The sequence below is a fragment of the Wyeomyia smithii genome, chromosome 1, assembly GCF_029784165.1.
Source record: "Wyeomyia smithii strain HCP4-BCI-WySm-NY-G18 chromosome 1, ASM2978416v1, whole genome shotgun sequence".
Lineage (NCBI taxonomy): Eukaryota > Metazoa > Arthropoda > Insecta > Diptera > Culicidae > Wyeomyia > Wyeomyia smithii.
In genome coordinates, this window is record NC_073694.1 from 95,454,225 (window position 1) to 95,471,659 (window position 17,435).

A 17,435-nucleotide genomic window follows, 5' to 3' on the forward strand; every position below is an offset into this window, starting at 1 on the left:
CGCATCTGAAAGGTAAGCGGAAGGCTGAACGTCACAGGCAGGAAAGACTCCGTCGCAACGTCAGGGAAGGTACGTGCGGGTAACTCCTCCGGGAGTACTCTGCCACCACCCGGGCAAAGCGATCCTGCGAATGGGCTAAAGGTTCGCGTGAGAAACTCCTCCGGGAGTGCCCCACAACCACCCAAACGCAGCCCTGCGGTTGGAAAGGTACGCGCAGGATGCTCCCCCGTGAGTGCCCTGTCACCACCCAAACAACGCAACCCCGCGGCTGCTCGGACGGTTCCGCCGAAGACTCGCAAGAGTGTGAAGCATCAACCACCGAACAGTCGCACCCCCCGGAGTCAAAAACCGCCACAGTGTGCGCGACGACCTTCTGTTGCCAATCGACTGCTGCAACCGAAGCCAAACAGTGAGGAAGAGCAACTTCCATCAACCAGCCAAACCGCTGTTGGCAGTCGTCAGCCAATACCAGGATCATCTTCCAATCCGGACAAAGACGGCAACTTCACTGCAAAGTGAGCAGCCTTCGCTGCGTGCAAGCGAATCTCCATCACGCAAAAGGCGCATCGGGTGTCCTTTGCAGGAGATTCGCCAAAGAGCAGCTAGCGGCTGCATTCATCCAGGAGCCGTGGATCAACGAATCCAAAGTTCTCGGACTCAACGCTCCTAACGGAGGGTCATCTACTGTGACACGTAGTCCAAACCAAGGACTGCATTTCTGCTAAATAAAGAACTAAAATTTTTACCTATTACAGAATTTATCCAACGCGACGTCGTTGCCGTCACGGTTGAAGTACCGACAACCAGAGGAAAGCAGGAAATGGTTGTCGCGTCGGCCTACTTCCCGGGCGACCAAGGTGATATACCGCCACCCGAAGTTGCTGCGCTCATGCGGTACTGCAAGGCCATCAACAAGCCGTTTCTGATCGGCTGCGATGCCAACGCTCACCACACGATCTGGGGCAGCTCGGACACCAACACCAGGGGTGAGTACCCACTTGAATACCTTACTTCCAACGATGTCAATGTATGTAATGAAGGGAATAACCCAACTTTTATCAACGCTATAAGACAGGAGGTCCTTGATCTAACTCTGTGTAGCGCCTCTATTTCTGAAAGGATTAAAAATAGGCATGTCTCCGATGAAACTAGTTTGTCGGACCACAGACACATCGTTTTTAATATAGAGGCTAACCCTCTGAAAAGAGAGCTGTTCAGAAATCCTAAGAATACAGATTGGGAATCCTTTAGGAACACCTGATCGATTCACGAACTTTCAGTTACAGCAACATTCGAAATTCAGTTGACCTGAATTCGGCAGCAAATGATCTACAAAACAGAATCATGGATGCTTTCGACGCTAACTGTCCACCAACACAGCGGTCAGTATGCCGTGACGTACCCTGGTGGAATGATCAACTTAGTGACCTTCGTCGGGAAACTAGGCGGTTGTTCAACAGGGCAAAAGTCACGTCTAACTGGGACGACTACAGGGCGTCCCTTACTAAGTACAACGCCGAGCTACGCAAGGCTAAACGGAAATCCAGAGTTAGTTTCTGTGAAAGAATCCAAACTCTGCCGGAAGCTACGCGGCTCCAAAAGGCGATGTCCAAAGACCATACTAACGGTTTAGGACAAGTGAGGAAAGAGGATGGATGCCTCACTGTCACTACCAAGGAAACGTTGGAGGTTCTTATGAACACCCACTTTCCTGGATCGACAGAGACCGAAGAACTGAATAGTGATGGGTCGCGACAGGACAATTCGAGACATATGGCGTCTCGGGAGTCCATCCTGCTGGCCCGTCGACTGTTCACGGAAGCTTCAATAGGCTGGGCTCTAAGCTCATTCGACCCTATGAAGTCGCCAGTTCCAGACGGCATACTACCCATCTTTCTACAAAAATCGGCCGCAGTTATCATGTCCGAACTCATCAACCTCTTCAGAGCCAGCTTTATCCTGGGCCATATTCCGGATAACTGGCTGAAGGTGAAGGTAGTGTTTATCCCCAAAGTTGGAAGAAAGGACAAAACCCTACCTAAAACTTTCAGGCCCATAAGTCTGACTCCATCACTTCTCAAGCTGATGGAGAAAATAATGGATAAATATATCCGTGATGAGTTTCTTAAAGACTCCCCGCTGAACAGGAACCAACATGCCTATCAATGCGGCAAGTCAACAGAAACTGCTCTTCACAGCTTAGTGACGTTGATTGAAAAGTCCCTGAGTTATCAGGAGACACCGCTATGTGCCTTTCTTGATATTGAAGGGGCCTTCGATAACACGTCCTTTGCATCAATTGATACGGCTCTTTCTCATAAGGGAATCGACCACACTTCAAGGAGCTGGATACACGCAATGCTCTCTAGCAGAGTGATCACAGCAACCTTGGGAGATTCGTCTGTAACAATGTCAGTGATCAAGGGATGCCCGCAAGGAGGAGTTCTCTCGCCCTTGTTATGGTCACTAGCTGTCGACGCACTTCTCAACAAGCTTTCACAGCTTGGTTACGAGGTCATTGGATACGCCGATGACATCGTCCTCATCGTCAGAGGTAAAGATGACGCAACTCTGTCGAGCCGAATGCAAACGGCTCTGAATACCACCATGTCATGGTGTTTACAGGAGGGTCTAAGCATAAACCCCTTAAAAACAGTCCTTATTCCATTCGGCAGACGAAGGACGATCTCCATCACTCCTCCAATACTGAATGGAGTTAGACTGGGCTTCAGCAATGAAGTCAAATATCTCGGAATTATTCTGGACAAGAAACTGAACTGGTCTGCACAACTGGATCATGCCGCTAAGAAAGCGATCTCAGCGATCTGGGCCTGCAGAACTCTGTTCGGTAAAACCTGGGGACTGAAACCAGACTTGGCACTCTGGTCTTACAAGACCATTGCCCGACCAAGAATCACCTATGCTGCCCTAGTGTGGTGGCCTAAGGTGAACGAAGTGACTGCGCAAGCCAAACTCAAAAAAGTTCAAAGACTTGCATGTCTTTCGGTTACCAGCGCTATGCGAACAACTCCAACTGCAGCCATGGAAGCTATGCTTTGCCTACTACCTCTACATCTTCATGTGAAAAAGGAAGCAGAGCTTGGCGCTCTAAGGTTGTAAAGGAGGAAAACTATACTTGAAGGGGACCAAATCGGCCACCTTCGCATACTTAGGGAGTTCAAACTAACTCCGCTATTACCCACAGTCTCCGACTGGATGGACGTTAGGACCAACATGGATATTCCATATAGAGTGATTGAAACAAACCGCTCTATGTGGAACAATGGAGGGCCTAAACTTCCACCTGGCATTGTCAGTTTTTATACGGACGGCTCGAAAATGGGATCCCTTACGGTATCTGGTATATACGGACCCGGTATCAGGGAAACGTTTTCCCTGGGAAAATGGCCCACCGTTTTTCAAGCAGAGGTATATGCCATATATATCTGCGCAAAAATATGTCTGCAACACAACTACAGACATGTGAAAATCGGTATATTCTCGGACAGTCAAGCAGCACTACTAGCACTTGAGTCCATCAAATGCGCTTCCAAACTTGTTTGGGAATGCATTGAAACTCTACGGGAACTTTCCCGACAGAATTCAGTTTTTCTGTTTTGGGTGCCCGGACACTGCGGAGTCGAGGGTAATGAACACGCTGACTACCTAGCAAGACAGGGATCAGCTCAGCGGTTTATTGGCCCCGAGCCGTTTCTGGGTACGTCCATTTCCGCTATCAAAAGCGAACTACTAACTTGGGAAGGGCTAGAAATAGTATCCCAATGGCAACAGGCACAGGGCTGTAGACAAGCTAAGCAGTTTATCTATCCGAACCCTGGAACCGCCAGAAAGCTACTTAGTCTAAATCGTAGTGACCTACGGATAATCACGGGACTCCTCACCGGACACTGTCCCGCTTTTTATCATTTAAAGAAAATCGGCGTAGTTTTGAACGACACCTGCCGATTCTGCAAATCTGAACCAGAGAGTTCAGAGCATTTGCTTTGCTCTTGTGAAGCTCTTGCTTCCTCTAGGTACAACTTCTTAGGAAGTTACCTTTTAACTCCATACCAAGTATGGAGCTCCAATCCCAAGCAGGTCATTAGTTTCATCAACTATGTTGTACCTAATTGGGGTACAGGTTTACAACATAGCAGTTCTACTCCATCAATGAGTACGAGCAATCCGTAACCTGTGCACAGCAATCGGGGCCCGCCACAAAAGACAATCAGCAAGAATGTCGCAGTGGCATTTCAGTACCCAGTGCCCTTCAGGCATACAGAGTAATGTCATAGCAGAACAATGTAGAACTTTATGTTTTTCATATTGCCGAAAATGAGGAAAAATAACAAAAAAATATTGTTTGACATACTATGCCTCCTTCGAACCTATTTTCAACAAAACTGTCGTAATATCACATTACCGTTTAGTTCATACACTATTTTATGAGAGTCATATGAGTTAGCTAATTAATTTCTAAATATTTGCATGCCCTACTGGAAAATATCAGTGAAATTTATTTCTTTCATTTTACAAGCCTCGTAAATCCTCACTTTCACAATATTATAGCACATTATTTTTTTTCAAAGTAAATTATTTTTCTAAGTAAATTATCATGATTTCCAGTCGATAACATGTCTACTGCAAGTATAAAATATGGTTCTGCCCCACAATGTGATGGTACCACAACTCTGGCAGAAAGTCGCCGCCCGGTGCCCGCTTTTCCACACCTTCTGTCCTGTCCAACAAAGTTCCTGCAGCACTACGACTTCGAAGTTGCGTGGATGTAGCTCGTCGTAGATTATCTTGTCGCATCCTGGAAAGCAGAGCGATTTGCAGTTCCATGTTCCAGGTTTCCAATCGTAGTCCTTATTTCGTTGCCTAGGTCCATGCCGATTGTTCCGATCCGTATTACCTCTTACGTTGTTTTTAACATGTTGTTTTCCGGGGCGGCTCTTCCCCAACTTCCCCAAAGGAATTTGTGAGGGCCGAAGCTATGATTGATGCTCCTTCCAGGTTGTCAACTCACCATTGGAGGCTTTCTAATGTGTAAGGATTTATTTGTATGCAATTGAATCTATTAACCAACAATGATTAACATTTCATTTCCTCATCTTGTAGCGCTAATCCCCCTCTGTTTTTAGGCAATATTAGTTGCATATAGCTTACCCTTTGCTCAAAATTTTTCCAAATAAAACTACCAATCAATGATTTAATTCTTGCTGCGAATTTATTCGGTAAATTCAAAATAGACCCTATGTACCACACTTTGGATAAAGCAAATGTATTGAGAAAAATTATTTCCTGAATTTTATTCAAGTTTCGCATCTTGTGTAACCATAATAATCGAGAAATGCTATTTGTCACTTGACTCCTGTTTGTTTCAATCATTATTTCAAAGTCGTTGCTATTAAAAACACCTAAGACCTTTAAACTATTATTGAACGTGAGTCATCTAGGCTGTCGTGACCCAGAATTTCCATCTCCTATCACTATACATTCTGTTTTCAGTATATTAAGCCGGGCTCCCGATACTTCACCAAATCTTTTGAAAACCTCTTTAATTGTATCTAACTTTGCAGCATCTTCCACAACTATGCAGATATCATCTGCATAAACGCTAAGAAGCTCAACTTGATCATTACAAATTCGACTCGAACACTGAATAAGGGGTTCTATATAAAAAAAAAAAAAAAAAAAAAAAAAAAAAAAAAAAAAAAACAAACAAATAAATGCATAGACAAGGGGTCGCCTTGTCTCACGGATCTCTTGATCTGGATTTCATTGCTTAATTTTCCATTGACCAATATTCGAGAATACGACATTTGTCTTATCGATTCAATCAGATTGACGTACCTTTGATTTATTATCATATTTCGCATAGTTTTGATTAAAAAGGAATCTTCCACTCTATCGAAAGCACGTTCTAAATCGAATGAAACCATGAAACCCTTCTTTTTCTTTGTTTTAAACTCTACAACTTTATCACGCAACGCACACGTTGCTTCAAATATATTATGCTGTTTATTGACACATTTTTGATTCGCAGAAACAACATACTTGACTAGTTTGTGTAAGCGATGTTTCAAGGCTCTCGAAAGAACTTTATAGTCAAAGTTAAGTAATGTTATTGGTCTGAACTTTGAAATGGTATCAGAGTTATTCTTCTTTTTTATCAAAATTATTACTCCATCGAAAAACTGCTTGTGAACATTTCCTGTCATTACATCATTTATGACTTCAGTAAACTCTGCTTTTATTATTCACCACATATCCAGATAAAAATCTTTGGATAAACAGTTCCTGCAGACTTTCTTGAGTTTGCGGTTTTTTATCAATGTATAAACAAAATCTTCTCGACTTTTTCCATCATGACCTCATTTTTCATCACAGTTATCAGGAACAGTTAAATTAGGAACAGAATCATCATTTTCTACTGTATTTTCCGACGAGAAAGCATTCGTATAGAAATCTACTATGTGATCAACAATTTCTGTATGGTTTGTTGAATTTCGCCCATCAATTTCCAAACTTTTTATAATCGTGCAATTGAATGTTTTAACCTTATCACCTACTTGAAAAATTGATGTTGCTTCTCCAGACAGATAAACTTCACTTTTCTCAACCTGTGCCATCGAATTATTTCTCTGCAACTTTAATATAATACACTTTATCCGATAAATCTTAGTAATTTTGGCTGGATTAGTCAAATGTTCTTCATAGGCTCTTTTCAACGCTGCATACCAAATTTCCATCAAATCATGAAAAAACATTATTCGCTAATTTCGTTTTCCATTTCAGAAAAAAACAATTTTAGGCTTCGCATACTCAGTCCACCATATAATCCACGTTCTATAATATCGTTTTTGAGAAACCCAATACTACCATTTGCTGCCAAATGCCTCCTTGACTTCCTGATTTAAAATCCTAGACTTGTACCTACAAATACCTCTGCCTAATGTTCCACCCAATCTTGGCAGTTTTAACTTTAGAATATACGCTTTATGATCTGAAAATGAAACGACATTGAAACGTGTAGCCAAGCATGGAAATTTTCACTCACTAGCAACAATTCATGCAAATGTGTTCTTTGATTCACCATATAATCCACGTTCTATAATATCGTTTTTGAGAAACCCAATACTACCATTTGCTGCTAAATGCCTCCTTGACTTCCTGATTTAAAATCCTAGACTTGTACCTCCAAATACCTCTGCCTAATGTTCCACCCAATCTTGGCAATTTTAACTTGAGAATATACGCTTTATGATCTGAAAATGAAACGACATTGAAACGTGTAGCCAAGCATGGAAATTTTCACTCACTAGCAATAATTCATGCAAATGTGCTCTTTGATTCATCAGGTTTCGTTCAACTGGAAATAGTTCGCGTACAAGTTTCCCATAGAAACGCTGCTTATTGTTTTTCGCTTCTAAAAGTTCCAAATACCATAGAAGGAGACTGAATGATTCAAACACGATAATATTTATTGTATCCAAGTTCACTTGCATTCAACGCTATCGCGATAATCTATGAGATATTATTGCCAGTGATACAAAATCATGAATCCAAATGAACGTTAGATTGCCTTCAACTGTTTGCTTACCGGAGCAAGTAGGTATCAACAATGCTTATGGAAATTGTAGCATGGTACATTAGCATGTGATACTTGAAATCACCAAGAATCAGCGTAGTATACCACGGTGAAAGCACGACGTGTAGTAGCCGAATTCCGCCAACAAAGCAACCAACATTTGAAAGAATCGTTGCGATCGTTCGAGTGCAAACGTTCACAATTCTTTCGTGAAACACTCGCTATATGTTGCTCGCTTCGCCTACAGCAGGCGATTGTGAAACAAAATCATCAAAGAAAGCTTCCATATATTTCTTTGCTCTAAGTTGTCTCTTGCATGCGTAAAAATGTGTAATTTTTAATTGCGTTGGTTTGCTGGGATTGAAAGCTTATGAACAGCACGTTCAGAAATGATACTCGGATGATTGTTATGCGATACGATTTTTTCCATCCTTGCGTGTAGCAACTACTGGCGTTTTGAGATCTTGTGAAACATAAATGCGATCAATTCTGGATCCAAATCCAGCTCGTATGTAGAAAAATTCAGTTCTAGACGGGTTCGTAATATTCCAAGAATCTTGCCGTCTCAAGTTCTGTGTTAATGACTTCAAAGCCGTACTAAAGTTCGCACAACGCTCATTAGAGCTATCACTTGAATTTTCAATACAATTGAAATCTCCTCCAAGTATTGTACATTGTGAAATATTTCTTAAACAATATGGAACAGTATCAGAGAAAAAGTGGAAGAGGTTGTTTATAAGAAACGACCGCAAGGTTAATGTAGAATTACGACAGCCTGTCTTATGTCAATAATTTTTTGCAATAGTTTTGGAAATACACTCGATTAGGATTAATCATTTTAACGGTGTGAAGCGATATATTTTTCCGTATATGTTTCGTATATTATTTTTGCTTTAATGGAATGGAATGGAATAACTCGAAAAATAGGTGTGACTAAATTATTTCCAGTTATACCATTCTATAACGTTCGAAAAAAATACATCTCATTCGTTCTGGCTCAGAGCGATCATTCGATAAGCTCCACCTTTATTTTTAGTTTTCAAGTTTTTCCTCAGTTTCGTAGCACGGATGTACAAAAATGATTTCTCGTGGACATTCTGTCGAGCCGGACCGATAGCACTCTCATGAAAGCAACAAAATAATATGTATTGTGTCGTGTTGCGCGGCTTGGAAGGAAAAAATGTTTCCTTTCCCGTGTCGCATGGAAGCAGATTATTGCGTGTCTGATACTGCCGACGGTAGACATTAGTATGAAGGTGGAAATTCTGCTGTGATGTCGAGCAATAACCGTCTTCTTCAAGACGTTACATCCATGTTAATGAAGTGTTATGAATTATCTAAAACGAACTCATCACCGTGAGCAGAACTTGCTGAACTTTTCTGCTTGAAATCGGATTTGTTTCGCATATACCGCTTGTGATGCACAGTATCAATGAATTGAATATACATCACACTGCTGCGCAATTGCAGCAGCATCAAACTGCAATCAAAGTTGCAGTTAAGTAATAACCATTCATTATGCTCTTCCAAATACATTTAGTAGCCTTGAAAAGACTGGTTGCTGCAGTTGCAAATTTCATGCAATTATCGCATAAATGCTTCATGGTCCAGAAAGCGCGCGATATCCGCTCTGACATAGATTTTTCGCACGTTGTGGAATGGGATAACTGGAAAAATTATTTCCAGTTATACCATTCTACAACGTTCGAAAAAAAAATCACAGGGAGGTTGTATTTGCATGCCACGATCGCAAGGTTGAAGTAGAACACTTTCACAAGAAAGATAACCCGGCTGCTTGCGTGTCAGTAATTTTTTCTAGTAAATAAAAGTTGACCGTTCACTGGCAGTATTGTAATTTCTTTTTGTTTGATATTTTGAATGAAGTTCATTGAATATTTTTGAATTTTGTGCAAATGAGAAGTTGAAGTGCTGCCGAATTGTAATATGCACATTTAATGCGACATCATTAAACTGGAACGGAACAAAGGCTACGGTTACGCAGAACGCGAATGCCGGCGCGATGCGATTCGCCTTACCGTGGTGAAATGTACAGCTCTTTTTAAGGCGAAGTAGAACTATACATTTCAACACATTTCGTCTTGCCAAATCGCATCGCGCCGTTATTTGCGTTCTGCATGACCGTAGCCAAACACTAAGCGACGCAAACATGTAATAATAGTCAGAGTATGCATGTAGATGAATATAATTAACTTTGGATTATAGCGCAAAACGAGAAAATATTAACTCTTCAAATATTCATTTGTGTGCTTCAAATTTCAGTTGTTCAATTTAATATCTGATGAAATGTCTGTTTATTATCTGATGAAGCTCTTATATAGGCCAAATGATGCATTCCCAATTTACTAGGTTCATAACTCTGCCGACCGTGCTTGGGAAAGCGCGGGATAACGACCAATCAGAGGTCGAATTTTGTATTTTGACAAAGCTTAAGAATTTTCAATAGTACAATAGTTCGAATGATAAAATTTCAATTTCATGCATTTGGTAGGAATCTTAGAAGATTTTCTAATCGATTGCTGCAAAAACGAAGGTAATCCATCGAAAACTAACCGATTTATTAGCATTTCAAATTGGACATATTTCTCACTTTTTTCAGTTTTAGATTTTCATTTCACATCCCCATGTAGCCGAACTTCCTGAGGGAAGTATTCTACTTTAAAATTAAATCTTCATTAATTAACTAGTTATCCTTATAAGGACAACTGTTCAATTTACCATAGGATGTAGTGTTTATCTTACATCTCTGTGTAACCTTGACAGTGAGGACTAAGGCGCACTGTCAACAACATAAGAAAGGTGTTTTCACATTGAAAACTAGACACGGCTTTACTGGAGGAAGTGTTGGCAAATGCATCTACCGCTAATACCGCCGCTATCATACGAAAGCGCGTCGTTTCATGAGGGGAATATCAACAACGAAAAATGACGTGCGTCTAAGCATAACCAGAACTGTTTCGCCGTGCTGCTTCCATTTACTTCCACATCGGCCTCAGGGAAGTACCGGCTGCATCTGCATCTACCGCTGAGGCTGTCACTATACTGCCATTGGTACCAAAAGCTATTAACTCTTAAATTAAGCGTTTTATTTGTTCTTAAAAGAACAATTGTTCAATTCAAAATCGGATTTACGCAATCGCATCTCTGTAATATTACCGACAATAATATTCTTCTGAACAAAATGATTGATAAAACTTTCCCATTAGGCCTCTGCCATAAAAGACGCGAAAAGCGACGCGAACCGATTCGCTCGGCTGTAGGTTAATGTACAGCCATCAGTAGAGCTGTACATTAACCTACGGCCGAGCGAATCGGTTCGCGCCGCTTTTCGCGTCTACTATGGCAGAGGCCTTAGAGAAAGTTGCTGGCTGATGTATTCACTTCATGCAAGCCTGCTGCTGATGCTTCCCGCTACCACACTGAAACAGCATTTTAGTGAAGGGAGTGTCGTTGCATCAGCTGACCCTGCTACTATCGATGCTGATATACCCGCTGCAACAGCTACGCTATGCATAGCCATGCCACAGTTGTGGCCGCTATACGCTGGCCTAACTGCTGAGCAACTGCAACGCTATCCGTAGCCACGCCACAGTTGTGGCCGCTATACGCTGCCATTGGTATCCGCTGTACCTGCATCTGCTGGCTCAGCTGCTATCGACGGTGAGATCCACTGAAACGCTTGTCCACAGCCATGCCACAGTTGTGGCCGCTATCCGCTATCGATGGTACCCACTGCACTGCTCCCGCTGCTGCTAAGGGAGGACTGCTGTTGTCGCTGTTCAGAACTATTATGAGCGGCTTCGACTAAAACAGGCTCTTATATAGGGATGAAAATAGGAATGAATTATTTTTCGTACGTGGTGGAATGATATAACTTGAAAAATATGTGTGACTTTATTCTAGCTCAGAGCGATCATTTGATAAGCTCCACCTCTTTTTTCAGTTTCCAAAGTTTTTGCTCAGTTTCGTAGCACGGATGCACAAAAATGATTTCTTGTGGACATTCTGTCGAGCCGGACCGAAAGCACTCTCATTGAAGCAACAAATAACATGTTTTGTGTCGTGTTGCGCAGCTTGATTGAAGAAAATGTTCCCGATTCCGTGTCGGATGGAAGCAGATTATTGCGTGTTTGATATTACCGATGGTAGACATGAGCTGCTGTGATGTTAAACTTTAACCGTCTTCTTCAAGACGTTACACCCTTGTTAATGAAGAGTTGTGAATTTTCTGAAATAGACTCTGCATCGTGAGCAGAACGTGCTGACTGCTGTACATTTGCAGCAGCTTTAAACCTCAGTTGCAGTTTATTGATAACCATTCAATATGCTCTTCGAAATACATTTAGTAGCTTTGAAAAAGGCCGATTGCTTGTTACAAGTTTTTTGCTGCTTGTTTTAGCAGAGTCAGCAGCATGGCTAGCCAATAATTGCCTAGGTTAGAAAATAGGCACATTCGATTATTAGTTGAGAGAATTCGTTATCGATATTGTTTTTGGCACATTTTGCATGTGTAGGATAAGTACAACGATACACCGTGCCCCAGTGCTAAGTCGAGAAAATTTCCAGCTCGGAAAGATCCTCGACCTGATCGGGAATCGAACCCGACATCACAACCGTGTGGGAGAGCTAGCCGACCGACATCGCTAACCACAGAGCCACGGGGACCACGGGGAATTCTGTCACACGCGCACGCTTACGTGACTGCTTGTCCGGATCACAGCAGTCTTTCTGTTCCGAGACGTATTCACATCGATCGGAACTTGCAACTCCTATCGGTGGGAGCACTGGTTCACTCTTTTACGAGACGATTCGCGATTTAAATGTAACTCACTTGTCGCACTCTGGTCGCTTTGAAAACTCGCGCCTCTTCCGGAACGTGAGGGCAAACGGAGCGCGATTCTTACGCTAACGGACGCAACAACGATCGGCAAGTGCACTTGTTCCCTCTTGGGCGAGAAGATCCGCAATTCCCGAGCTTGACTCGCTGCCAACGCGCGATGGAAGCAATTCCACGCAACTGCCTGTCAATGGCAGTCTTTTCTCAACACGCGCGACCCACCAGCTCTTTTTCTGTGCTTCCGCACGCCACGACGACCAAACCAGAAGAGAGCGAATTTTTGCGTTCCTCGCTTCATGAAAGTTCCGCTAGTTTTTACTGTCATTATTGCTGTCATCGTTGTTTGCGTTCCCCTTTCATCGAGTGTCCCTTGTGGCAGAGTTAATGGAGATGTGGTTTTTGGCCGTATTGCTAGATGCCATTCGCAAATGACGTATAGTCTAACATTTAATTTATCTTATGCTTTAATTTGGCTCATAAAGTAATGTAATGAGCTACCATAATTCTTAAACGTAACACAACTCTACCGTAGCGGAAGAATTTTTTGTGAATCGGTGATCAATTGATTCACAAAAAATTCAAAAAATCATCCTCCTGGATGTTGGTCAGAGACTTAACAACTCACAAGACTCTTGAACAGACCTCAAGTTTCAATCAATTAACTCGATAACATAATATAAACGCAAGCCTCGTCTGCTTGCCAGATTTTAATCTCCCATATATGCCTAATCTATATCATCATGATCATGAAGTTCATAAGCGCCAGCTGCTTCTGGCAGAAATGCTACAAACTAACCAAATGTCTCTGACCAAGTCCTTGTTCAACCTTTCTCAAATCCGTGCCCACTACGGCACACATTCAATTGGATTCTCGCCTATGATATAATTTTATAGGCTCAAACTCACAGAAAACAAAAAGAACTTACGAATTAGTATTTGGCGTAATGTGCCAACGTTTACATATTTCCAAGGACGAAATTGGGTTTGTGATAACTCTGAGAAGGGCTGAATTTAGGCAACCCAATCGCCATGAGCCCAGAACAAGGGTTGTACCGCGCCCTTGATTCGCGTTACTTTTGTTAGTGAATTTCATTGAGAACGCATTCGAAATTACTGGATACACAACAGAAAATTTTTTGCGCTTTGAACTAGATTGCGCTAAGATGTTGCCGGTTTCTAACTTCACTCCTACGGTTTCTGTTTTGTTGATAGTGGCCGTAAGCTTCTACTCTCTGTCGCCACGGTTAAACCGCCGATCTCGAGGCTTCCGCTCCTCCTATCCAGGAACTTATTGAAGTGTTGTGAACCTCCCTGCGAACCGTTTCCAGCCCGGCAGGGTACGATTTCTCTCAAATCGCAAACGGCGAGCGGTTTTGAGTTACCACTTTTGTTTTTCCCCCTTTGTTTCAGGTGCATCGATCTCTAGTTGTTGGCACGATCTGGAGCTTTGCTCCAGACAAGATGGTCCGATTTATGCTGTTCAGGTGGAGAGGTAGTTTTCCAAAATGTTATTGCTCATCACACCTGACACTTGCGGTTTTTCCCGGTTGTTACGCGGTATTATGGCAGCAATTTGCTTATTCGTTGACAGGTCTAGCCTGTGGTCATAGCTTGAACGAGTTGAGTTAGTCGGCTTTGATATCTTTGGCATGGTATCTACCCTTTTTCCCGGTCAACACGTCCTCCAACATGTATATATTCGTCCCCAGGATCTCCCTCACGATTGTAGGAACAAATTTTGGCTCCAATTTGCTGTTAATCTGATCTACCTTTGAGGACAGCACGAAGAAACGACGCCATACGAGCTCGCCTACCTTGAACGAAACTGCTCTCGTGCGGAGGTTGTATCGCTGCTTGGAACGTTCATGAGTGTTCTTGATACGCTGGATGATCAGTTGCTGAATCCGACGTATCGCTGATTGACGTAGGTCTTGGGCCACCTTTGGATCTTCCGGTGTGTTTAAATCTTGTTGCGTATAGAGATCTGTATGTAGGAGCAAATTTCGACCGAAGATTGCTTCATGTGGACTCACTCCAGTAGCTTCATGCTTTGCCGAGTTGATCGCAGCCGCGATTGCTGATAGATTTTCGTCCCATTCCCGGTGGTCTCCGACCAGCAACGATCGAATGCACGTGATTACGACGCGGTTTACGCGCTCCGCGTTGTTCGCATGCGGACAGTAATATGCTGTCTTCATGTGGCCTATTTTATGCCTCGCCAACCAAGATTTGAAAAGCAGTGACTCAAACTGCTTCCCGTTGTCGGATAGGATTAGCCGCGGACGTGAAAACATTAGACAAACTTCTTGTTCCAGGAACTCCACCATTTTCTGCGAATCTGCTGCGCGCATCGGTTTGACGTTTACGTATTTGCTTACCCAGTCTGCTACCACGAACAACACCGTGTTTCCTTTCTTGGAACGCGTCAACGGTCCGACGAAATCAATTGATATCAACTCCCAGGGTATTTTGGCTGGTTTCGGGTTGCCCATCTGCGGCATCATCCTCATGGCTGGAGCTTTGCACGCCTTACAGATACTGCAGTCTTTCACGTAGTCACCGATTTCCTGTCGCATCCGTGGCCAGTAGTAGTGGGCTTGAAGTATGTGCCAAGTTTTGTGAAATCCCAGATGACCGGCTGTCGGCTCGTCGTGGAATCTGCGTATTCACTGTAACCGTTCATCTTTCGGAACAACCTGTTTCCATTTGTGAAAAACTGCTCCGACTTCGTCCTTGCAGCGACAGTTTTTAAACAGCGCCTCATTGGCGATTCGAAAGTCCGGAAACTTATCATGTTCGTTCCTCACCTTTTCTATCAACCTCTTGTACCATTGGTCCTGTGTTTGATCCAAAGTGAAGACTGCTTCCGCCACTATTCTCGAGAGGGCATCAGGAACCACATTGATCGATCCCTTCCTATATCGAATCTCGAAGTTAAACGCATTCAGTCGTAGTAACCATCTGCTCATTAATGCTGTTGGGTTCTTCATTGATTTCAGGTAGCTGAGAGCTGCGTGATCGCAATATACAATAAATTTGATGCCTTCTACGTAGGTGAATTTCTCGATTGCTCGAATCACTGCTAGGCACTCACGTTCCGTAACGGAGTATCTCCTCTCTGAGGCTGATAGCTTTTGCGAAAAATAACTTATTTGGTGCTCATCTCCGTCTATTTATTGCGTCAGAACCGCTCCGATCGCTGCGTCACTAGCGTCGCATGCGATGGCAAAGGGTATGCCATAATCTGGCATGGCTAATACCGGGGCTGATACTAAAGCTGCTTTCAACTTCAGGAATGCTTCTTCCGCTGCTGGAGTCCAGCGGAACTTGGTTTTTGTTCGGGTGAGGTCTGTCAGTGGCGCTGCCAATCCTGAGAACCCAGCGATAAAGCGCCGATACCAGTTGCATACACCAAGGAAACGCTGAACTTCTTTGCGTGTTGTTGGTGTGGGAAACTGCACGATGGCTTCGACTTTACCTTCGTCCACACGCCATCCTTGCTCATCGATTACGTAGCCAAGATACTTCATGCTTTTTCTGCAAAACAGTGACTTCTCTGACGAGATTGTTAGATTTGCTTGACTCAAGCGTCGTGCTACCTCCTCCAGTAAGGCAATGTGCTCCTCGAACGTTTCGGAATGATGAAGATGATGATGTCGTCTAAATAGTGGAATACTAACGGCTCCAGATCGGCGAAAAGATGAGTCATTAGCCGCGCTAATGCTTGACTGGCCGTGTACAGTCCGAAAGGCACCACTTTGAATTGGAAGTGGCATCTGGAGGGAACGGTGAATGCCGTTAGTGGTCTGGATTCCGGATGTAGCGGTAGCTGCCAGAACGCATCCTTTAAATCGATCGAGGAGATGTATTTGCTGCTTCGTAGGTTGTTGGTGATCGCTGCAATTTGTGGGATGGGGAAACCTTCGTTCACCATTATTGAGTTAAGGTGACGGGCATCTAAACATACATGGTATTGACCAGTCTTTTTCTTGACGGCGACTAGCGGATTGTTCCAGGGTGAAAACTGTGCTTCTTCAATGACATCCAACGAGATCATTCGATCTATCTCTCGATTCACCTCCTGGAGAACGTACGGCGACATTGGATAATGCAGTTGTTTGCGAGGTTGTGCATCTCCGATGTCGATACGATGTTCATACATCTCCGTTCGTCCCAATTTGCCCTGTTGTGCTCTTTGGAAATTTCTCTATTGTTCTTTGTAACAGCTTGTAATGTTCCGCCGTTAGCTCCTTCATCTCTTGGTCCTCCCCAGGTTCTTCGCCCTCTTCTGCTACCGCCGAGCAGCAAACTGCTTTAACTCCAAATTTCTCCCAAAAATTCATTCCCAAGATGACGCAATCGCGAATTGATGGCACCAGCAAAACTGGAAGCACCTCATTCCGGTTGTTGTATACGATGGGAAGGTAGACGAAATCTTTTATGCTATGCCGTGTTCCATCTGCTGTTTTTATCCCGCCTATAACGTTTCATTTCTGCAGGCCGTAATCGTCTGCCAATCGCGAATGTTTTCCACCAAGTAATGAGCAGTTTGCCCCGCTATCTAACAAGGCAGTCGTCTTCGTGCCTAGCACTGATATCACGGCGTGCGGGCGGTTGTCACTTCTGGGATTTATGATGAGGGGGTTGATATTTCTAAAGTCTGGTATATTCGAAGGGTAATCGAAAGTGTGCGGAGAGCTGCTTCCCTTTATTGCTCGTTCCCCGCCTGATAGTTTACCGCATCCGCGCGGCATGTGAAGCAGCTTCTTAACGAAAATCCCTTTCGTCCACAGCGGTAACAGAACAACACCGCTTGCGGCTTGGAACAGTCCATGAACCTGTGTCCTTCTTCGTCACAGTTCCAACAGATCATTATCGATCGTTGGTGGCATGTTGATGGTTGCTGCTGCCCGTACTGGCGTTCCGCTCGTGCTATTTGTCTTTGCTGCTTTAGGTTTTTCCTACGTGTTTCAACCGCTTGTTTTC

The 17,435-nt window shown here is 43.4% G+C and overlaps 1 protein-coding gene across 1 annotated transcript in view; it reads left to right on the plus strand.

The window, feature by feature from the left end:
* Positions 1-859: 859 nt before the first annotated feature.
* LOC129731446 (inactive dipeptidyl peptidase 10) overlaps positions 860-17,435 on the plus strand; it is a 728,939-nt gene continuing 712,363 nt past the window's right edge. The window contains exon 1 of the mRNA XM_055691455.1: positions 860-986. Coding sequence (XP_055547430.1) covers positions 890-986 — 97 coding nt within the window. The 5' untranslated portion in view covers positions 860-889. The remainder of the gene's footprint in view (positions 987-17,435) is intronic.